Raw genomic sequence first — 23,474 nt, 5'->3', positions numbered from 1 at the left:
CCTGCGCGGCGATGGCGGCGCCGGGCGCTGAGGAGCTGCGGGCGGGCGGCCCGGGGCCCGCGGGCGGCCCGGGGCTGGGCCCGGGGATGGGCCCAGGGATGGGCGCTATCCCGCCGCACCCTGGCGTCCCGCCGCATCCCGGTGTCTCGCGGCGGCGTGGGCGCACGCTGCTGGTGCGGCACCTGCCCGCCGAGCTGACGGCGGCGGAGAAGGAGGATCTGCTGCAGCACTTCGGGGCCGTGTCTGTGCGCGTCCTGTCGGACCACGGGCGGCTGGTGAGGGCCGGGCCGGGCTGGGGCGGGCCGCAGGCAGGGCTGAGCCTGGAGCCGGGCAGGGCAGGGCAGGGCAGGGCGGGGCGGGGCGGGGGTCCTGCTCCCGGGGAGCCCCGCGGGGCGGTCGGGACGGCGGCCGGCTCCGGGTTCCTGTCCCGCCCGCCGCAAGCCCTCTGTCCCCGGCTTTGGCTTCTTGCTGCTACCAGTGAGGCTGGAGTTAAGCAGTGCAGAAGGGTCTCTTGGCACGTGTAGGGATGCAGTCAAACAGTTCTCTTGAAATCGTTGTTTTGCTTTCATCTTCCTCCAGATTACGAAAATATGGATGTATTTGCTTTTTGTTAAGTACTCCTCATAAAGAGCCTTGTCTTTTGCAGAACTGCGGATAGATAATGTCTGCGTACTTTATCAGGGTCGTGGTTTATAGGATATCGAATACTTTTATAGTGATTTTGGGTACAGAATCATGTGGCAAGATAGGGTAATAAAGTTTGTTAAAACAAATTTAACTTTGAAAGGTGGATTCTGTGAGGATTTGGTTTAACTTGGAAAATTGTGGGAAAGGTTAGAAACATTTCAAACGTTCAGAGTACAATAGTTGCAACTTTTGTAGCAGAAAGAGCATTACTTCTAGGAGTTACTTTGATGAAAACGTTTTGTGCGGTGCTCAGATGAATTTTCTGGTTTGGAACAGGGTTAGACCTGATTATCCATATGTACTTTCTTGCAGTTTAGAATTGTTTTTGCTTGCTAGAAAAAGACCACTTGTCCTGTATTCCTCAAACTACTCAGCTCATGTCTTAAGTTTGACGCCAGGAGGTACTTTTCTTAAATTCATAAGAAAAATGTTTTCTAGTTGGCCCAAGTAGGAATTAGATGACTACCATCTGGAAGCTTTCAAATATGTGAACTTGACCTAACAAAGTGGTCAACAAAGGTTCAATGTTTTACCTGCAATCTCTTACCTTTTTGATTCAAATACAGTATATCTTTTTTGTTTGTTTTTTTCTAGAAACATACTGCTTTTGCCACCTTTCCCAGTGAAAATGCAGCTGCAAAGGTTTGTATTGAGTTTGTTAGTGAATGTTTTAGCAAAGCACTGAATTCCCAGTGCTCTAATGTGGTTTACATAGAATCTGGCGCTTAGCGCTAGGAAAAAACAAAGCAGCACCATGTAGTATTAGAGTTCTGTTTCAGGATTTGCTTGCAGAACTTGATTAAATTATTGAACACTTGGTAGAGTCCTAAGAAAGGCAGATTGAAAGGGGTTTGTGTAAGTCATCTGAGCCAGCCTGTCACACAGAGCCTGGCAAGCTCACAGAAGGTGAGACTGATCAGAGCCCTGTTTAGGATTGGTGTGCATTTATATACAAGCTATAAACCAGAGTTTCCTTGTCTCCTGCCTAATTGTGTATTTGCCATAAAAGTAAGCCCTTGGATAGTTATACTCACTATCCAAGTCTGCCTTGAATGCCCAACTTTGATAAGAAAACTACACTATTAATAGGGAATATGGATGCCAAAAAGGTAATACTATGAGTGCTTTTTAAATACTAGTCTGGTTAAAAAGCCTGTGTCAGAACTTCCCCCTTATACCTTGGGGTGTTGTTTTGGGTTTGGGGTGTTTTTTTGTTTGGGTTTCTTGTTTGTTTTTTTGTTTTTCTTTTTGTTTGGTTTTTAGAGGTTTTTTTGGTGGTTTCTTTGTTTTTTTCTTCTGCTGCTCCTATTTTTTTTAGACTACACTTTGAAGGACTAAAACTCTGTGAGGTGAGCAGGGGTGAATTAGGTACTTGTGCCAGTTGTTAGCAGGCTGTTGGGTTCTGGACTTGAAGAATGCTGGATCTTCCTTAGTGCCACTGTTAGAATCCTGATTTTAAAATTCCTAGATGTTACTGACAGTTTAGCATGTTTGTACTTCACAAGCAGAAGGTTGGTTACTTGAAATTCCAGCAATTTAGTAGGCTGTTTGAAAAGTCTGATTGTTAAAGCTGCTGCTGTTGTGTTCAGGTGACCGACCTCTGCAGTGGTTCTGGTGGTGCAGCCTGGTCCCTTTCCTTTCTGCCAGCAGGAAGTGCTGCTAAAAGCAGGGCTGGGAAGACACAAACCGTGCAAAACTCGTGTCCACAGCAGCACAGATTTCACTTAAAGCAGCTGGGACTGCATCCTATAGCCAGTGTGCCACTCAAAATAAAAACAGTCATGCTTTCAAATAATTCTTATGTTTGTGCTCTTCACTTTCTTCTTTTCTTCTTTGTAATTACTTGAAGGCTTTATCAAGACTGCATCAGCTGAAACTTCTAGGTCACACGTTAGTTGTTGAATTTGCAAAGGAGCAAGAGAGTGCACAGGTACTTAGCCAGCCTTGTGTCTCAGACAAGTGCAAAAGGTATGTGCATAATAATTTCCTTGTTATATTTATGGTCAAGGAAAGGGGATTGTGGATTAGTGGTACTTTGGTAGTACTTCTAACTCAGGGGATAAACTGTAACCGCTTGGAAGTCTTAACAAATGGGTTCAGATCTGTAGGAGAGTGACTGCATTCCTCCCTGCAGAACTGTGTCATTACCTGTGGAATGTGAAAATAAATGATAAAAATAAGTGATTATTATAATACTACTAATATATAATATTGTATATTTAAAATATTCTATTAAAATATTATTAATAATAAAAATATGCAATAAAAGCTATGTGGTGCTTATTTTTATTATGTGCTTAATTAAAAATACTGCAGTAGTTTTCAAGTTATATATTCCACTTTCTGAATATGAACGAATCAATTATTTAACACCTCTGAATTTATGATCTCTGAACAGAGTGCATGATAAACTATTTCAGTTCTTTTCCTGTGAGTGGATTTAAGTCAGGAATGTTTTAATATAGGGAGACTTACTTAAATCTACACAAGTATTTATTTTAGAAGACTGTCACTACTGTAATTACATGTATTAAACATGAGGAATTGATAACAGCTGCATTAATGCAATTGGTAAAAGATGCTAAAAATACCTGTGCTTGTTTTTTATATTTATTAATAGATGATGCATATTTTATATATTACATAAGGCATATCTAAATGTTGCCCTGTTTTAATTATGACTAAATGAATTTTCAGTTTAGAAGAACCAGTGAAAGAAGAAGAGAAGATAGAACCAAACTGTGTTAAAATAGAGCATGGAATCGCACCCAATCATGGGTTAGTGTTGGGTTTCTATTTATCTTAATTGTTTTATTCTGTTAGAGATTATTTTGAAATGTGTTCTGTACTGTTGAACAAGAGTTCTGTTTCCTCCTATGCTACTGTTCCTCAGCCATAGCTGTAGGATAGTTGTCATAATGATGAAGTTTCAGTTCCTCAATTTTAGAATCCTCACAGCTGGGTAGTGACTGGTGCTTTGAGCTGTGAAGTTGTAGATTACAGAACAGCCTTCTGGCACTATGCATTGCTCTCATGGGGGTTGGAGGGCTGAGGTTCTCCCAGCATTAACAGCAGAATACCACTGACTTGGTTTTCATGATGTTTCTTTCTTTTTCCCCCCATTTTCATTTTAGCATACAGGAAGTAGTAAATTTTTTGAAGCTAATGCAGCCCTTTGAGCTTCGAGGTTATGATACTTGTACAGGCTGCCATGTTGTGCTTTTGGTTTTGGACATGTTGATTGTTTCTGTTTGCTTTAGGCTTCTGCATGGCTTGATATTTTCATTATGCCCAAGCTCAGTAAATCTGTCAGGCACTGAGGACCACTCCTTGCTGTTAAAGGCATTGTAAGTGGCCCAAAACTGTTTAGGAGAAATAATAATGTTTCAGTTTTCCTTCAGATGTAATAAATAGTTAAGCCTTTAGTAATCTTTTATTGTTACCAGTGATTAAGTGGAAGTAATGTTAAGGTGTCTTGTTTTCAATCTTTTTTTCTCAGCCTCACCTTTCCCATCAATTCTTGCCTCAAATATTTGTATCCACCACCTTCAAGTGCAATTCTAGCAAATATAGCAAATGCCTTGGCAAGTGTGCCCAAATTTTATGTCCAGGTAAGTAAAAACCAGGAAAAAAAAAAAAGAGTATAAAATTAAAAACATTTAATTTTTCTTCTTTTAATTATCCACATAAGTAACTATTTTTGTCATAGCAAATACTAACATTTTTTTTGTGATTGTGTTAGCCAGTCATTTTTTTTTTCTGTGCTGAAGTGATGAGATTTTATTAACCTGAGGTAGATTACTTAATTGACACTGAAGACTTGGCTGGATGTGCTCTGCCAAATAAGATGTGACTTGAGTACCTAGAATTTCACTCTGAGAAGATGCTGTACTTTCTTTATTAGACTTGTTAGGGTGTTGCTTATATTGACTATTAGTGTTGGATCTCAAGTGCAAGTTTCACATTGTTCCTGAACATTAAAACTGTGCTGATTTACACCTGCCAGGAGTGATTGGCTTTGTTTACCTAGCAAGAAACTGTTATCACTCACTTATTCAAAGGAAACCTACTTGTTTTGACTCATTTCAGGTACTTCATCTGATGAATAAAATGAATCTTCCTCCACCTTTTGGACCAATTACTGCTCGGCCTCCCATGGTAATATTTTAAATATATGTTTGCAGTATTATGGAATTGATTCACAATTTAAAATGTTAGTGGTGTGGTAGGAGGTGTAAATTTTAGGAGGATTGCAAATCCTGCTGCAGTTCACTGGGTACATGCTGGTCTTCTAAAGCAATTCTTTTGACTGTACTTAGAACAAAAAAATACTCATCTATGGTAGCAGCACTGGAATGTTTCTAACTGTTAATTCACTGTTGAAACTGCAATGGCTTTGGAGCCTAAGCCTCCACCCATTGCTTTGACTATATTCTTCTCCTTGAAGAAATATATTCTTTTTGGGAAAGTCCTTGAAACTGAGTGCAAAGTGAAAATCCAGGGGCATGGTTGATTTATTTTTTTATCACCTCAACTTCAAAGAATTAAAACATTCTGTGTTATGCTTCAGAAAACAGATTTTTTTTTTTTTCTTGTGGAAAGTTTTTCATTAGCAATATAGTTTACCAAAATGGTATCTAGATCCCTATAAGAATGCTTTGAGAAAATACTTGTTAAATTATCATTTATTGCTTTGACTGTTTTTATTAAGAAAACAAGATATGTTTAGGTTTTTTCCTTAAAAACTTTAATTTTTTTAAACTTTTCCCCCATAATTAGTACGAAGAGTATTTACCAGCACCAGTGCCACCTCCCCCAATCCCACCTCTGCCTCCTGAAGAGCCTCCTTTACCTGAAGAGGAAGAGGAAGGACTGTCTAGTGGGGATGAATCAGAATATGAAAGTGATAATGATGAGGAAAAGGAGAGGTATGCATTTTACAGTTATTTGCAAGTTTTGGGCTCGCTTAAAGTGGTGGTTTTACTTTTCTAGCTTCCAGTTCAGCAAATGGTAACGTTTGCAGCGTATAGATGTAGCATCTAGTAGACAGTATTTAGAAATCTTAACAGATGCTTTGAGAAACTCTAGAGTGCAGAAGGACAGTGCAGGTTTAAATGCAGTAAGAAAAGAAAAGTGGCCTACTGGTGTGCAAATTTTCATTTGTTCCCATGTCCAGAAAAAAATAACTAAACAAAAACTCAGCTAGAAGAATGCAGATGTATGGAAGCAGAAATTAGATTATTTTCTGAAGTCTTCATTGTTCCACATCTTTCTAAATTGACTCCTCAGCCTGAATCATCTGTGCACACCAACTTCCAGAACATTCTTTGTACATCAGCGAATATTTCTAGGGGTGATATTTGTGCTGAGGATTCTCTTGCAGTTTTGGGACTGAATTCCATCATAGCTGTATTTTTTTTAATCTTTAAACTAACACTAAATTAAAAAGCAGTTTTTTTCTTTGCTGTCTAAACTGAGAAGTACTTTACTGAGAAGTAAATCAGAAAGTCTTTATGCTGTATTTGGAAAAACACATTATTTGGGAAAAGGTACCCCGGTTCATTGTCTTAAAATCAAGTTCAGCTCGGCATCACAGCTTCTTATGGCTTCAGTGTCCCAGTAAGGAGCATGCTTGGGGAAGGAAGGGCATCACTGACATGTTAGGATTGTGGTCAGTCCTTAACTGCTGTCTGTATATTGATTTGCTGTGTGCTACTGTTTTGGTTTTAAGATAGTTTTACAGTTATATTCTGAAAATTTCTATGTCAAGAGCTTTAAGGAAAGGGGGAGGGTTTTTAAAATTAGTATTTTCAAATAAATTGTAAACCTCTTTGTTTTGTTTTGGATTTGGATTTTTTTGTTGTTTAAAACAGAATGACCAAGTTGATGGAATTAGCTACCCTTCAGCCTAAAAGACCAATAAACACAAAGAAACGTGGTGTTAGAAAAAAGCAAAGAATTAAAGACATGTTGAATGTTCCAGTGTGTACTTCCCACAGGTTTGTGATTTTTGCACTTATCCTATTGGTTTTATTGGTCTAAAAATCCTGATGTTCCTCTAGTTTGAACTAAAGTCTGCTCAACAACCTTAAAGTGTGCCTGATTCAAGCTCTGTTTCTCTTCCTTTCAAACTAATAGAAATTCCTTTTCATAGAAAGATGACTAGTTTCATATCACAATTGTGACAGAAGCAATTTGGATTTATTGTTTGGGCTGCTTCTTAAAAGATTAAAAGTATGACACTGGAAGAATAGAAACTGGCTTGCTTTAAAATAAGTTTGGGTCTTGGAACTGCAGTTCTGTGCCACACTAGACAGCAGTGCAGTATTTCTGTGTTGTGACAGCTGATTGTGAATGCATTTTTACTAATGGCTGCCTGTTTCCTCCAAGTGGTTTGCTACATTTTTTTTAAAATGTAGTATATTTTACACACTAGGTGACAGCAGCAGCAAGGGCAGTTACTTTTCATGCTTAAGTTACTGATGAAGGTTTTAATTAATGCTTCTGTGTATTGTACTGTGGTATGTGATTGCTGGTTTTGCTCCCACTGCCAGACATACCTACTGTATATGCAGTGTTGTAATCACCTGAAACTCTGTTGAGTGAAGTGTACAAAATGGAGGATGTGTTTGTGGTAAACAACTGCATAACATCTCACTGGAAGAAATCTTGTTTTTGACCATGCATTCATCAATGTCTGAATCTTTAATTACCATGTTGTTGTTTTGAACAGTAACTCGCACTCTACACTGTCACCTTCAGATGTCTTTGAGCAGCCGCAGCACATAGGTCATAAAAAAATAGAGTTTCATATTAGTACTGAGATCCCAGCTGTTCTTCAGATAAACTCAGAAAAAGAAGAAAAAAATGGTAAGAGAGTTTGTACTTCAGATGTATTTAATGTTAAGTTGTGGCTTCAGTATGTAAAAGGGTGCTAAAATTTACACCAGGTAATTCTTTTATTTTCCTTTATTGTATTGGAGCTTTCAACACCAAGTTGTGTCATATTTGTATTTGCCATTTGTCCCACGTTACAAGTTTTGCAAAGCATCCAGGGGATTTTAAAGGTCTCTCTCCTATGTGCTCTAAAGGTTTATGGTGAATTGCAGTGTCTTTTAAATGTCAGTGTGCAAATGTTACAAATTTTCAGTACTTTATAGTGTAAAGGAATATATCAGGCTAGTTTCAGATTTTTCCTTTCCAGCTCTTAGAGAGCAGCATCCAAGTGACTGCCAGCCCCTTTTCTCTGGTGCATTGATTATCTGCCATCAGGGCAATGGGGTGTGATGGCTTTTCAGAGGGTGTGGTCAATCTGTACAGTAGTACCCAGTTTCTTTAAGGGAATCTAGTGAAATGGATACAGGATTGAACAGCAAGGCAAGTTTTATGTTAACTAATGTGTGCTGTGGCCTTTATTTCTACTAGATGGGGTTTTATAGGACTGTACAGAGCAGGTGCTTTTGTCAGTCCAGGGATTAAGACTCATTTTTAAGGATGCATTCAAATTGCCTTGCAAAGTCTGCTCTATTATAACATTGCTGGAAGGAGTATGGTTTTCTTTCTGGCTCTTGATCTTGGTGTGAATAGATGTACAAACCACTTACATAATTTGTTGACATTTCAGACCTTTATGCAGCCACAGAAGAAATCAATAATACAGGCTTTGGAAGGATTTTCCCAGCTCCTAGCTCAAATGATAAAATGGAAACTGAAGAGGAGGATGATGAAATACCATCAGAATTTATTTCTAGAAAGGATCTAGAAAAAAACAGACTTTCTAGAGAAGGTATAACTGTGAGAATATATTATCTAGTAGTAGCTTTTTCATTTGTTGCAACAAATAGCTTAGATAAGTGTTTATTTTTTTAACTGAGCATATAGTAAATTATTTTACACTGAGCAGATGTGCAAAGTAAATGAGCTAAAGCATGGTTTATTTTTTTTGTCTTCAAGAAATGGAAAAATATTCCGTTTTCAAAAACTATGAGCCAGGTGATCCAAATTGCAGGATATATGTGAAGAATTTAGCTAAACAAGTTCAAGAAAAGGTAGGTAAGCAAGCAAATTAAATATCTATCTGAAGGGCTTTTTCTTAGCGTTTTTCTTACACCTACACTTCAATTTCAGGATCTTAAGTTCATTTTTGGAAGATACGTTGACTTCCAATCAGAGGTGGAACGCAATATGTGAGTTCATTTCATACTTGGTTAAAATTAAGCTTTTTATATTAACTTCTATGCCACTGCTGAAAACTGGTATTTTAAAAATAGTCATATTTATATTTTCTGTGTTTCTTCATAAAGCAAAAACTAGTTACAGCTAAAAATCCTCCTTTATAAAGATTAAAAAATATAATTATTTCATGAACCATGACTGAAGAGCCTATTATTTTCCCTTTATATTTTCATTCCCAGATTTGCTTTTCTTGGCTCTGTGACACAGGAAGAGCTGTGTAGGTGATTGTGTATCTGATGATTTTGCATATGTCCTATTTAGTAATATTGCACATCAATTTGCCATCCTACAGTTTAATATTACCTTTTAGTAAATGGTTTCCCCAAGCAAAGTGGTCTCCGAGGCCTTAATTCTCCTTGTAGGCTTTGCTTCTGTTTCTGCTGTTTCTCCCACATGAAGCATGAGAATGTGTTTGTACTGTGAAATCTGCGAGGTTTGTTAAACGTGAGTAATTCCCACTTGTGCCCTAGGTTTGATATCCGTTTGATGAAAGAAGGCCGTATGAAGGGACAGGCTTTCATTGGACTTCCCAATGAGAAAGCAGCTGCTAAAGCACTAAAGGAAGCAAATGGCTATGTCTTGTTTGAAAAACCCATGGTGGTTGTATCCTTTCCTTCGAGAATTTACTTTATATTCTTTGTAATCTCTGCTAATCTCTAGTTTTGTTGTCATAGTGTTCTTCAAAATAGAAAATGCCTTAAGAACCAGTAAGCACTAACACAGTGCACTATTTATGGTAGCTGAAAAAAACAGAGAGGGAAGTCTTCTGAAACAGGAGAATAAAAGTGCTTTATTTAAGAATGAAATTCGCTGGCCTTACATCTTTCATCCTGCAAAGACAATACCAAAGATAAATTATCTTGTATGACCACTGAATTTAAATTAAATACAAGGTTTTTGACTTGGTTAGGTCTGTGTCTACAGAATGAAGAACATAAGCAATGTTCCTGTAAATGGTCTCTAGAGTGGTTTTTCAACTGGAATGTCACTTTTTGATTGCATAGTGCTGGGTTTTTTTGTGTGCAAGTCCTTTCCTATTTTTCACTTAAATATTTCATCATTTATTTTAGTTTCTTTATACTCACAGTAACCCCCAGCATCTGCTGCTTTTACTGTTTTTCCTCACAAGTACTGAGACATCAAAGTTAAGTATTAACATGCTGGGTTGGAAGTTTGTAAATATCAAGCATGTATTGTACTGTAGTTACCCTGTTTGCATCTAGCCCATTCCCAGTTAGTCCTCCTTACAGGCTCTTGAATAACTGCAGTACTGTGTATCAGTGAGGTCCCAATCTTTGACTGGTAGACACTGTTGTAATAATACTTCATACTGTAGTGGAACTGATTGACAGATAAAGGTCACTGTCCAGACTGATTGACTTCTGCTTACCAGATACTTGTAGTCCTTAACAGAATCTCAGCAATTTGCCCGTTCAGCTAGACCAAAACAGGATGCCAATGAAGGGAAAAGAAAAAAGTAAAACACTGCACAAGGTATGGACTCTGCCTGAAAGTAAAATAAAGGATTGGGCTGTGGGGTTTTGTAGTGTTTGCTTGGTTTTATTTACGCTAACAGCTTCTTTAGGAATACTGATGATGGGCAGGAAATGTTCTATACAAATTTCTTTTCTTAAATCAGAAAAACAGAGTGCAAGGTATATACTTGGTGTAAATTTAAAACTTGGCTTTTTTTTTTGTTAAAAAACTCAGTGACTGATATTTTCCTAATCCTGACATCATAGGGAGCTTGTCAGTTTCTCTATTCCTTCATCTGCAGAGATAAGGAGAATAATTTTGTGAAATTGGACAATTTACCTTGTATAAATCATCCAGGGTTTTGGTAATGAGCAATGTTGCCTCTTAACTCTTTCCTTTCCACCCTTGCTATTGTAAATTGATCCTGAAGAACTGGTTCCAGCAGTAAACTTCTGTTAGCTGTAAAGGGTCTTTGCTAACTTTAGAAAATGAGTTCTTAGTGCTGTTGTACCATCCTTTAAACTTGTCTGAATTAGTGAAGGATGTTCTGTCAGAAAGTGCTGCTTAATGCTGCATTGTTCAAGGCTTCCTTTGTTGTGGAATGTGTAGGTCCTGATTTTTGGCATTACTTAAACATGATGAGGAAGTAACTTCTAGCAGAAAGTTGCTATTTAACTTTATTTCTTATCATGTAGTTTTACTTCAATGCTACCTACAATCCTAGGTGTGTTTCATTTTTGTGAAAGTAAGTCAAGTAAAATCAGCTCCAATTTACCTGAGTGGTTTCATGGACTGCAAAGATTTGCATAATGAACTCTCAAATGACCATGTGAAGGAACTGGTGCAAGAATAAAAAGCATTTATTTCTCAATCTGCATTCTCTGATACATGAGCTAGCTCAAATTTAAAGGGCATTGACCTTAATTTCTGGTTACAGTTGAGATCACTCTGGTTATTCCTCTGCTTAAAACAAAATTAGCCTGAAATTTTAGCCTGAGTGCTTATGAAACATTACTTAACCCATGGTGTGTTTTTAATCTGGAGCTTGATCCTTGTTGCTCTGAAGAAAACCTGAATTGGAAATAAAGGATGTGAATAGTTGTTTTTGATTTTTACAAATTGGCTGTAAAGCCCACAGTGTGGTTATTGTGATGGTGGAATTTCTATTTTTAACAGCTACTCTTAATTGCAGGTTCTTCATTCTGTGCACTGTCAAAGGATTTTTAAAATCAGATTTTTTTCACTTGTTTCCCTCATAGCCGAAATGCTATTTGGTCTTACTTCCTATTTTGTGTTACTGCTTGTGGTTTGGAAAATCTGTATTTTGTCAAATTAAAGGTCACTTTTTTAATAGGTTGCCTTCTGTACTGGTCTTTGAAAAGAGAGAACAGAGCATTGGCTAAAGTGTTCTATTAGGATCAAGTATTTATGAGAATATTTCAGTCTTGTTTCTCACTCCTTTCTTTTTAGAAAAACCTTCTATTTGTATTATCTAGTGTCTAATAATATTACTAAGGTTTCTTATATCAAAAAAATTTGAAAATTTTTAGGCATTGGAGAACCTGACAGATGAAGCCTGAGCACTTTCATTCTTTTAGGAGTTCCATGTCTTTTCAACTAATTTTGTACATTAATTCTGAATTCATTAAACTTGCTAAATACTAGAATTGCATAAAGAAAATAACAAGGTACTTATTATGTTGATTGTCAACTCAGAAGCTTTTTTTAGAGTGAGTAAACACTACTAGGGCAAGATTTAATTGTGTACCTGAAAGTCTTTCATGAGTTGCCATCTTACAAGTGTCCCTGGTGTTCTGTCCATGGGAAAACTCACTTACCTTGACTGTTTATATGTTGTAGTCATAACAATGTGCCATGGAGTTAAACGGGTTTCTAAGGATCCGTGAGGTTTAATTAAAAATATTTGTTGCATTTCCTAAGTAATGGTTTATCTGAACCCTATTTAAGCATGACTGTTTTCCTGTTCCTGCTGGGATATTCTGATGGATGCTGATTTATGATACATAATTCCGTGAATGCAAAAACATGAGTCTAGTGATGTTGGTTTTGTTTTTTAATTTTTTCTACAAAGGCTTTATATTTTTTTACAAAAAATACACATGGTTTATAAAAATGTTGTAGAACTCCTTGCTGGCAGAAATGTCTTTATTTGTAGACTGGCAAAAAGTTCACCTAAAGTGACTTTTTCCTTTAGCTAAAATAATAAAGTTTCTTTTTGGGAGAAAAGTTATGTGGAAGAAACTGATGTTGAGAGGTCTCCAGCTTCTTCTAAGGGAAGAAGTGGTTTGAAAGCTGGCATTAAAGGGAAACATGATTGGGTTTTGGACCTGATGGAAATAAAGTGAATCTGTAAAATGGCAAAGACTTGAAGGAGATGGAAAAATCCTCTGCTATCCTAATAGTTCAAGTTACCAAAAAATGTATTTACTTTTGAATATGAAGTTTAGTGTCGATAGACTCATCAGACCTCATTAAATCTCATAAGGGGTTAGAACTGTTTTTTATCAAAGAGGCATATTTGATTTTTTTTTGCTAGGTAGCATAAAGTTATGTGTGTGCAATACTGAGAATCAAATAAAATTAAACCACATTCTGCTGTTCTTCTTTAGAAACATTCCTGCGTAAATACTGCAGTAATACTGTCATGCAGAGTGTATCCTTTCTTGTTGTATCCTTTTTTTGTGCAATGTTTCCTGTAGCACTCAACTGCATCATAAGTTTTCATATAGAGTAGGTGTGGGGAGGAGTTAATGTGTTTTAAGCCTGAGCTAATCTAATAATTTTAAAAACCAAGTTTTTTCAGGGGGGAAAAAAGAAGCCAATGTCTGTGTTGTGTGAATAGACACAATGAAGGTTCTTAATCTGAAAAGGTGCCCTTCACCTTTTTCCTCACCCTGTTAATTTGTGGTCCTATTCCTTAGTGGAACAGTTCTAGCTCATACCAGCTGATCTATGTGAAGCTGTGCTGAGCTCTCACTGACCAAGTTAACTTATTTTTCTTTAAATACATATTAATATAATAATATGTTAGCTAAAATACATTGCAGAGTAGTCTTAATATTAAGGGGTTGACCAGTATTTTAGATCATTTGATGATTACTGTTGTCCTACTACATGAGAAAATCTGGAGTTGATTTAGTTTATACATTCCTTACTTTGTCTTTTTTGAGTAAAGAAGAAAATTAACAATATCTTGCAATTAAGTATTTGGAGCTGGACTAATAATCAACTCACTGCTACCTTTTTGTTGGTTGTTTGGGATTTGTTAGATTGCTCTCTGCACTGAGGTAGTGTTGTTGCTAGTGACTTACATGTTTCCTGTGGGTTTCATATTACACTACTGTTTAACTTCCTATAATATTAAGTTAATACAGCCTGCATTTATTAAGATGTATTTTTCACAGACATTAAGCATTTTTTAAAACACTAAGCATCTTTCAATTTAGTTGTCAAAAGCCAATATAACACTGCTGTTTTTTGGTTGTTCTTACTTTTAACATGCCTTTGTGATGTTCCAGGTCCCTTTTGTGTTCCATCTCTTTCAAGTATTACCAAGCTGGGGAAGAAGCAGTGTAATCATCAGGACTCTTGAACTGTGCGTAGTAGCATTTCTAAAGTACTTAAGGCAGAGAATAAATTCTCACATCATAAAGATTCCATATACCTTTAAATATCACAAGACTTGCATCATAAATGTATGTTAGATTGCTTGTGAAATCTAATAAATTATTTCCCTTCTCTTCATTTTGCTGCCTTCTCTTTGTTTTGAATTCTGTTCTTGGGGTTTTGAGTGGGACGGATTTTGTTGTCTTGAAGGCCTAGCAGAAGGACTGGTGCATTGGCCTGAATTGGTACTGTGAAACTGGGCACTGTTCTTCCTCAGTAATTAACTTGCATTGTTCATATCCGACTTGAAAACTGTCACTAGTGGGACTGAAGTCATTAAAACCAGAGTAGCTGTTAAAACTGGTACAGATGTGGTCCTTGCTCTGTGGAGGGTGATAATAACAGTGGTCAAATAGTAGGATTTGCTATGTACTGGGCTGGTTAGTGGAACTGTCTGAAACCATGTGGGAAACATTACAATGACGTTTAATTGACAAGAGGTTCTAGTCCAGTGGACTTAAAGTTATTCCATAAATTACCAAATCATAGTTGATGGTGTGGGAATTGGCTGGTGTAAAAGATTTTTGTCATTATTCCAGCTGCAGACAGTCTAAATCACTAGTATTGGTGGCTGGACCAAAGTCTATCTTTGCTATTTTTTTTCAAATATGAACTGGCTTAGCAGATTACTTTAAAGTGCTGTCAGTGGAATTTTTACTAGTTTACTTGCATTCCCATGGGGACTGTGTAATTGTTCCTTTAATCCTAGAGGGCTTTTTCAGCTTTCATCTATCCTAACACCCATGTTGAGCTACACGTACAGAGTGAATTTTCAAAGTGCCGAAGAAGGATTACAGCAAGCTGGTGCTGTGCTCAGGGACAAAAATTCTTTGTAAAACCGTGCGGGCAGTGCCCGTTCGGGGAGCTGCGGCCGTGGCGGGGCGGGCCCGGCGGAAGGGGCGGCCCCCGCGGCCCGGCCGCACGGGGAGCGCTGAAGGGCGGCCCAAGCGGGCTTGCTTCGCCTGCGCCAAACACGGGGCTGCTGCGGGGACATCCGTGGGGAGCCGCTGGAGGAGACGGGGCCGCTGCTGTGCTTCCCTGTGACAGCCTTTGGCAGCTGCAGCTTCAGCAGCACGGCGTCGGACATCCCGCAGACCTAACGCGGGTTGCAGGTGTGTTGGAGAGGGCGGCTGGCCCGCACGGCTCAGGCCGTGACCCAGCAGAAGAGAAGGTTCCCGTGTTGGCCAGGACAGCAGTAGGGCTCTGTAGCGACACTCGCTCCCAAGTTCTCTGCAGGCAGGCAGTGTTGCTCTCTTCCACGTAGTCTCTTATTATTTTTCCAAGTTTCAAAAATACTCTGAAGCTAGAGCCATCAGAATGTGATGAGGATTTCAACATCCCCATTCTCTTGTTATTGATTGTATTGAAGGCAGAGCAGCCATAAACCTGTTTCAGAGAAATGAAAATCTACACTGAGTCTTTAAGCACTAAGTTTTGGACCTGGTTGGGTCAAGGTACATTATTCTTACTACTTTGTCTATTTACTGCTGGAAATAAAACTTGCCAATCTGATAAATGCTTCTCTTATCAAAGAAGATCAAATTTTCTTTGCTCATTTTCTTTTAATGTATGTTCTTCTTATTGGGGCCAAAAAGCATTCCTTCATGAAAATGGAAGCACCCAGAACAACTGCTTGTGGCTGAAACTTAATCTGTATACTTTACCGAAGATTTACAACTAAGTTGTATAAAACTTATTTTGTTTACAAGCAGAAAAACAAACTAAATATACCAAATGCTTAGTTCAAAGTAACTCTGCCTGCTTGAGAAGAACAGTGACAGCTAATAGTAGTAGGCTCTGGAAGGCATGTTCTACGCTTTATAAACTGCTATATTTTGTGCCTAAAGTTGCTCCAAAGAGTGCTCCACTACCTGAGAGATATGGATCATCCTTTCCTTGAAGCAGAAACGAGGGCAGTTTTGTAGAAGTCATGTAAGATTTTATATAAACTTATGTCTGGGTTTCTGTATCACAGCACGTCGGAGTGTTCAGCAGTGCATTCCCATGTGTGTATTAAAAGCACTGGAAAAGCACTGGTTTCCATCATGCAGCCAACCTGAGGGCCCTTGTGTTCATGTTTAAACCTTCACTGAGGTGTTTGGTTTCCCCTGTGACAGGAATCTCTCTTTGCTCTGTGTCATTTCTGTAAAATAACTTTTTATAAAGAATAGATACAGGAAAATAACAAGATTCTGTGTTTTGTTATTTCAGGGAAGTATTAGTTCAGCCATTTGTGTGCAGGAATTATTTTTGTAGGATTTCTTTGTATCTCAGACTCTCCAAATCAACTTCTAAATGTGAAGAGTGCGAAATAGGGCTCTCAATAGAGTAACATACACCTTGATAGTTGTTTCATTTCTGGTTTGTTACATGTTGTATCTCTCATGGTGATGAAAAAGAGAGACAAAGATTGTTGTCTTTGTCCCTAATAGGATTGTCATCCCCTACAAATAGGATATGGGTTGGGAAATGCAGTTAGTTCCTAACCTAGCTCATCAGAATGATGTAGGGGATGCAGCTGATTTCAAGCTTCTGGAAAGCTCCTTTTGCAGAACTCTCTGTACTTGGGCACTCAGAAAGAGATTTCTTGGTTATGGAGCTCCACACCACTTCTAACATCTGCATGCCATTGCCCACATTCTTAAAAGGAGAATATCTCCACACAAACAGGTGTGCTGAGATCAGACATGCAGCATTTCTGAGTTTGAGTCACTATAATTAATGATTTCTGTATCTGAGAGATCTTCCAGGTTTTAGGCTGTTGATTGAATGAGAGATGTCCTGCATATCCTGAATGACAGACTCACATATGTGAAACCTCCAGAAAATCTGGGGTTTCATAACAAATCATGGTTTAAATATGCTGCTTCTGCAAGGTCTTGTCCAAATATGTTCAAGTTGTAGCAACACCGTTTTAGAAAAAAGATGTCTCTCAAGGATAAGTAAGAATGTATAATAATGTACATTAAAATGAGAAATAAAATATCCATTGCCATCTATGTAAGTGTTTCTTTGCCCTTTGGAGTAGTTTTTTGCTTTATACTAATAAAACCACAACTTTTGCATTCTGGTGGCAGCCTGCATTAGGCAATTTGAATTTTAACTGCATGAAAACAGAGTTACTGTTAGTATGGGAATTTGATATAGTTTGGATAAAATCCAGTTCTCATATAAAATGACAAGTAAATAAATATGATGCCAGAGATGAGTTCACCTTTGAATGTGTATTTTCTAATGTGGACTATTACCCTCTTGCAGGAACATGGACAGTTAGTAAGAAGAGCAGAACTGATCACAAAGCACTGGATGGGGATCTATTTTCTGCTGTTAACTGCAGGGCTCTGCTGGGGGCAGTACAACCCCAACACTCTCCCAAAGAGAACATCTATTGTGCATCTCTTTGAATGGCGCTGGCAGGATATTGCTCAGGAGTGTGAACGCTACTTAGCTCCTAATGGATTTGGAGGTGTTCAGGTATGTCTGTTCCTATCAGTAGGTAGTAAAATTGCTACATAGATGGTAATTTGTTTTTTCACTGAAAATGTTCAATTTGTCAAAGGACAGGTACTGAACAAGAAAAATAGATATTGGTAATGGAACTAGTAAATGCTGACAAATATATTCTTCAGCTATCATCAAGTAAGCATGAATTTATTTCATTGCCCCAAAGTGCATGTTTTGCAGTCTCTGCTATTACATTTAGATGAATTAGAATTGCATATCACTTGATAAATACTTTTTTTACTGCTATGAAGAGTAACCTATGTTTATCTGCTTGATATTATTTAAATCAAAGGAAGCTCTTAAGAGCTAGATAAATGTAAAATGAAACTATGACTGAAGAAAGGGCTTCCAAAGAGAAAAAAGTGCTGAAGGTTTTAAATAATTAAGTACAAAAGGCTGCTAATTGTGTTCATCCAAATGAGCAAGTTTCTGTCTGTAGAGCACAGTGTCACAGTAAACCACTAAGAGACCCTTCCTTGCAGGAACGTGGTGTGTGCAGGCGGAAGCGAACTGAACACAGGTTCTGGTGAAGGTGTCCCTGTGTGAGTCAGTTCTGTCTGAACAACAGAGACATGTTCCTGTGGAACCAGTACTGGCACTTGGGTGAGGTAGCATGGCAGGAGAACAGCCACTTATTAAAGTATTTCAGTTTACCTGTCAGATTGCTCAGGAAAAATTGGTGTGAAGTCTGCCTCTCTCTTGTAGCCCAACAGATTGCAAGCTGGTCTGAGTGAGAACTTTCCCATAATTTTCAAATAATCATCTTTTCTTTGCAACCTTCTTTCCAGGCACACAGAGCAGATTGATTTTAAACTGCTTTCTCAGACTGTGGCCTATGCCTGTTTACCTTTTTAATCCATTCTGTGGCAGGGTCTAAGGAAGTTTTTTCAGATGATGACTTGCTGAGCTGGTCAGGAAGGCGTGGCAGTTAAGAGGCTGTAGGGATCTTTCTAGGAAATGGTTGGATCAGGTTATGCCCAGGGACTTGGAGGTAGCAGCAAAGCTTGTTGCCTAAAAAGTATCCTGAAAAGTCTGTAAAAGAAGGAGGTGTAACTCACCTGTAAGCTTCAAAGAATTAGGTCAAGAATGTGTTCATCCAAAACATTACAAAGATGGGAAGTTGGATCAATTTTAAAGGCAGGATGTTGCACCAGTTGTTATGTAGTCACTTCCTCTGCTGACCTACTTCTTCAATTTCAGATGCTTCTTTTCGAATCTTGCAGTCATGAAGATAATTAGGACACTGTTCATGGACCTAATTTTTATACTGTATTTCTACTTGTTGAAGGCCTGGCCTAAGTCTTTTATTTCCAGCCTACTACAGTGTAAGCAGAGGATACTGAGGATCTAAGTGGGTTATGTTCTTTTTCTAAAAATACTAGGCAAACAAATTAACCTTTATCAGTATCCTGTTACCAAGTGCTATTGTTTTATTCACAGATTTCACCTCCAAATGAAAATGTTATCATTACTGACCCCCAGCAACCATGGTGGGAAAGATACCAGCCTGTCAGCTACAAGCTGTGCACAAGATCTGGAAATGAAACTGAATTTAGAGACATGGTGACCAGGTGCAACAATGTTGGAGTAAGTACTTTTGAAACCTTCTGGTGTTTACAATGGAAGAATATAGCCAAGCAGTGATTCTACCATTTAAAAAAATGAATGCAGTGTTACCTGCCTGTGTCTTGAGCTGCATGTTTTATCACCCTTGCTGTATGCTAACAGAAAAAATAAAAAATTGAATAAAATGTTGGGTCAAGCAAGCAAGCAGAAATAGGGGGAGAGGGCAGGAGGTATGGGAGAGAGAACATTAATTAGTGGTGCTGTGGGAAGTAGCTTTTTCAAATTGTTATGTGGAAACTGTTCTCTAGGTGCACATTTATGTGGATGCAGTAATCAACCATATGTGTGGAGCTAATGCTGGGGCTGGTGACCACGCTACTTGTGGAAGCGATTTCAATGCAAAGACCGAAGACTTCCCAGCTGTGCCCTATTCTGCCTGGGACTTTAATGATCATAAATGTAAATCTAGAAGTGGAAACATTGAGAATTATCATGATATATCTCAGGTAAACCTACAACTATAGTTTTCATGTACATCTGTTCCTGTGCTGTGATTTCTTTGCTCTCAGTTACAGTGAGACTTTTTTAAAAGGAATATAACAAAGACTCACAAAAAGCCATCCAAATTAATAGCAGAGGTTAGTGTTGCTATCAGGAGCACCATTTCTTAAAGGGATGGCTGTACGTGAGACAATGGGTCAGTTTCAGTTCAGACAAATGTGCTTAGGTAATTAATTAAGACAATTTAAAGCTCATAAAATCTATTTATGTGTTATAAAGATAGAAGATACTATTTGCCTTTTATTGCAATTTGAAAGTTCTCCTTGGTCTCAATTTCAAAAAAGAGGGGTAAATGCAATTTCTTATTTCAGCTTCTGTGTAGATGACTTTCCAGAGGAACGATGTGCATGGGGAACAAAGGCTACTGAAGGTTTTATTTGATATCATAAAGAACATTCAAAACGTGTGTAGAACGCTACATGGAGTTCTTTAGGTGAAAAGTGTTTGATTTGAGGATTCTTGGCCAGGTGCGGGACTGCCGCCTGCTCAGCCTGCTGGACCTGGCCCTGGGGAAGGACTACGTGCGCTCCAGGATTGCCGAGTACCTGAACCATCTCATTGCCATCGGCGTAGCAGGGTTCCGGATCGACGCTGCCAAGCACATGTGGCCTGCGGATGTCAAGGCGATTTTAGACAAGCTGAAAGATCTAAATACTCAATGGTTTCCTGCAGGAACTAAACCTTTTGTTTACCAGGAGGTAATCTTCATTTTTTAAAATTTTTACTTCACAAACATATTTCTTGCAGGCCCAGTACAGACTTGGTTATACATGGCAATGCTTTGCATGGGCCGAGCCCAAGCAGATCTACAGAAATCATCCTCAATACCATCCTCAATCATAATTTACAAATAGCTAATCTGCCCATAACTGGTACTTGATGTGCAAAATGCCCCACTTGTTTTGGACCTTCTGGAATTAGGCAACCTGGAAATTTTATTGAGATGAAATTTACTACATTGAAGTTAGTGTAAAAATTCTGTTGGTTTAAAAAAGAGATTTAATTTCCTGAATTTTAAATTCTGGATAATAAATTGCAACAGAAGACTTAAGTGTTGATTTTGGTCTGAAACTTTATTTTCCAATGGCATAACAACTATTACTTGATATTCCACATTTTTGTTTTACATTTGAATAACAAACTGGAAGAAACAGGTAAGTGTTGGTCAGCAGAATCTAAATGTGCTGCACACATTTTATTAAATTAGGATCTTGCCTGCAAAGTCTAGGCAAATAGAAACATTCTTTAACTCACATATTAAGAGGATGCAGCACAACTGTTGGAAGCAGAGACACATGTGACCATGCTAAATATCAAATGAGTGCAGCCCAAGCCTTAATCATAGGTAAGTGATCAGCTGGGGTAAGGAGATAGAGGATAGAGATGGAAATGAGATTCACAGCTGGGCTAAGCTAAAAGGAGAAAATAGCCTTACGTACAGTTTTGCAAGAAAGCCAAATAACATAATTAGCTCAAGTACTGTCCCCTTAAATGAAGCAATGTCTAAAGCAATATCTTTTATTTGTTCAGTTTTTGAGTAGAAAGCAATGCTCTGTCTTTCCTGTACCAGGTAATTGACTTGGGTGGAGAGCCCATCCAAAGCAGCGAATACTTTGGAAATGGCCGAGTGACAGAATTCAAATACGGTGCCAAGCTGGGGACAGTGATCCGCAAGTGGAACGGAGAAAAGATGGCCTACCTAAAGTAAGGATGAAGATGCTGCAACTTATCCAGGATTCACTGGATACACCAATTGACAGGGTAGCTTCAAGTCTGTGCTTTTGTTTAGGAACTGGGGAGAAGGCTGGGGCTTTATGCCTTCCGACAGAGCCCTGGTCTTTGTGGATAACCACGACAACCAGAGAGGACACGGGGCTGGTGGAGCTTCTATTCTCACCTTCTGGGATGCCAGGTAAGGGATTGCTCTTGTCTGGGTGATGCTTCTTGCTTTTGCTTGTTTGCCTGTGTGTTCTCTGGCAGGTTCCTCCTTCCATGTCTCACTCCTTGTTTGTCCAACAAACAGGCTCTATAAAATGGCGTCTGGTTTCATGCTTGCCCACCCGTACGGGTTCACACGTGTGATGTCAAGTTTCCGCTGGCCAAGATATTTTGAAAATGGAAAGGTGAGCTATTAATGCTGAAGATCCATCCATGAGGATAAAGGGTTAGAAGAGGGCCAGAGAAGTAGTGCAGTGCATTTCAGTTTGTCAGGCGATTTCCCTGTGCCATGCTGGATGTAGCTGGTGAAACTGTGATGCTCCGTCTGGCTTTGCTCTCCAGAGGGGCTCTCTGCATTTTCAGTCAGAAGATATAAAGTTGTCTTTTTAATGACAGGATATCAACGACTGGGTTGGGCCCCCAAGTAACGCGGATGGCTCCACAAAGCCTGTTACAATCAACGAGGACACGACCTGCGGCAACGACTGGGTTTGTGAACATCGCTGGCGTCAGATCAGGTAGGGCACTGGGGAGAGACAAGATGTAAAAGCGCTTGCTTCTGCTTCCTGCTCCACATGGCTTTAGAGCTGCTGCAGGTGCAGTGACAGACATTGCTTGTGTTTTCAGGAACATGGTTATCTTCCGTAACGTGGTGGATGGTGAGCCTTTCTCCAACTGGTGGGACAATGGCAGCAATCAAGTGGCTTTTGGCCGTGGTAATAAAGGCTTCATCATCTTCAATAATGATGACTGGTGAGTAGGAGAGAAATAAATTATAATTTATTACAATTAAAAATAAATTATTACTTATTAAATATGCATTTAAAAAGTCTAGTTAGTAATGAAACCTTTCCAGGTGGTGTTAGCTTGAATAGATACTTCTAATGGATGCCCCGTTGTTGACAATTTATATTTAGCATTTTCCACTCTACCATAGACACTCTTCACTCTTGGCAGTTTAGGCCTTTTACTATTTCCCAGTCCTGAAGCTGGCTGTGTCACTGGGCCTGGTCAGCCAGCAAAGTCTAATTTTATAGAAGTGAGGGAACTTGTAAATTTGGGAATATATTCCAAATGTGACAGTTTTAAAAACTGTATTGGACTCTTTTATGCAAGAATGAGATATGAGAATGGGAGTATGTCAGGGCTCTAATAATTAGCTATAGATTGTGGTGATGAGCAATTTGAAGCATGTAGTGATTGAATAGATTCTGCAGTGTCCAGAGAAGGGCTAGAGGATAACTCCAGAATTATCTAACATCTGATGTCTCCAGTATGATTTGAAGAGCATTTTAGAGTCCTCTTAATGCTTACAGCACTTTGTTCTTTTCCAAAGGTCATTGAATGTATCTCTGCAGACTGGTCTGCCTGCTGGCACTTACTGTGATGTCATATCTGGGCAAAAGGAAGGTGACTTCTGTACAGCAGTTGAAGTTCGTGTTGCTGCTGATGGCAAGGCTAATTTCCTGATTGGGAATGAAGATGAAGACCCATTCATTGCCATTCATGTTGATGCTAAATTGTAACCAGATGCGTTGTGCATGTGCTCTTCCTTCTCCTCTGTATCTTTGTTAACAGCAGACAGATGTGCCGAATGTCCTGGCTCTCCGCACTGCATGAGCCGAGACTGAGCAAAGTGTGTTAGCTGTAATACTAATGAAATAGTGAACAGCTGCTGTACAGAGAAGGGAACTGGTGGTGCCACTGGGGGTGGTGCTATATATCTGTGCATTTGTAAGTGCACTTTATTCAGTTAAGGTACTAATAAAAAAGGAAGGAGAAGATTGACATTATTAAATTTGAAATTGTGCTGTTCTGTG

At 38.8% G+C, this 23,474-nt stretch overlaps 2 protein-coding genes across 4 annotated transcripts; both read left to right on the top strand.

The window, feature by feature from the left end:
• The first annotated feature begins 3 nt into the window (after positions 1–3).
• Positions 4–17,542, top strand: RNPC3 (RNA binding region (RNP1, RRM) containing 3). Of its 3 annotated transcripts, XR_004498420.1 has the most exons (16): positions 4–275; positions 1,282–1,329; positions 2,537–2,655; positions 3,385–3,465; positions 4,187–4,298; positions 4,777–4,845; positions 5,467–5,615; positions 6,561–6,686; positions 7,421–7,557; positions 8,312–8,473; positions 8,641–8,735; positions 8,815–8,873; positions 9,393–9,525; positions 10,344–10,416; positions 13,029–14,014; positions 17,344–17,542. XR_004498420.1 is itself a non-coding variant. In XM_033516264.1 (15 exons), the coding sequence occupies exons 1-14, from the start codon at positions 12–14 to the stop codon at positions 10,401–10,403; spliced, it is 1,614 nt and encodes a 537-aa protein (XP_033372155.1). In that variant the 5' UTR covers positions 4–11; the 3' UTR covers positions 10,404–10,416; positions 13,938–14,163. The 3 variants fall into 3 exon arrangements, 2 of the variants coding, with proteins under 2 accessions (XP_033372155.1, XP_033372154.1); XM_033516264.1 differs by lacking the exon at positions 17,344–17,542 and having other exon boundaries at positions 13,938–14,163; XM_033516263.1 differs by lacking the exon at positions 17,344–17,542 and having other exon boundaries at positions 13,029–14,163.
• On the top strand, positions 17,377–23,474 carry LOC107208201 (pancreatic alpha-amylase-like). Its single transcript, XM_015636312.2, has 10 exons — positions 17,377–17,559; positions 19,030–19,176; positions 19,464–19,661; positions 20,184–20,414; positions 21,287–21,420; positions 21,506–21,628; positions 21,740–21,839; positions 22,051–22,172; positions 22,282–22,407; positions 22,991–23,474. Exons 1-10 carry the CDS (start codon positions 17,392–17,394, stop codon positions 23,178–23,180), a joined length of 1,539 nt encoding a protein of 512 aa, XP_015491798.1. The 5' UTR covers positions 17,377–17,391; the 3' UTR covers positions 23,181–23,474.

This window comes from Parus major, chromosome 8, assembly GCF_001522545.3.
Source record: "Parus major isolate Abel chromosome 8, Parus_major1.1, whole genome shotgun sequence".
NCBI lineage: Eukaryota > Metazoa > Chordata > Aves > Passeriformes > Paridae > Parus > Parus major.
This window is presented reverse-complemented; position numbering and strand designations above follow the sequence as displayed.

Bases quoted from the DNA above. Each gene is read 5' to 3' on its own strand.
- RNPC3 (XM_033516264.1), top strand. From the start codon at position 12: ATGGCGGCGCCGGGCGCTGAGGAGCTGCGGGCGGGCGGCCCGGGGCCC. The intron at 4,846-5,466 runs GTAATATTTTAA...CCCCATAATTAG, and splicing joins TTACTGCTCGGCCTCCCATG to TACGAAGAGTATTTACCAGC. The intron at 5,616-6,560 runs GTATGCATTTTA...TGTTTAAAACAG, and splicing joins AATGATGAGGAAAAGGAGAG to AATGACCAAGTTGATGGAAT.
- LOC107208201 (XM_015636312.2), top strand. From the start codon at position 17,392: ATGGGGATCTATTTTCTGCTGTTAACTGCAGGGCTCTGCTGGGGGCAG. The intron at 19,177-19,463 runs GTAAGTACTTTT...ACTGTTCTCTAG, and splicing joins CCAGGTGCAACAATGTTGGA to GTGCACATTTATGTGGATGC. The intron at 20,415-21,286 runs GTAATCTTCATT...TTCCTGTACCAG, and splicing joins AACCTTTTGTTTACCAGGAG to GTAATTGACTTGGGTGGAGA.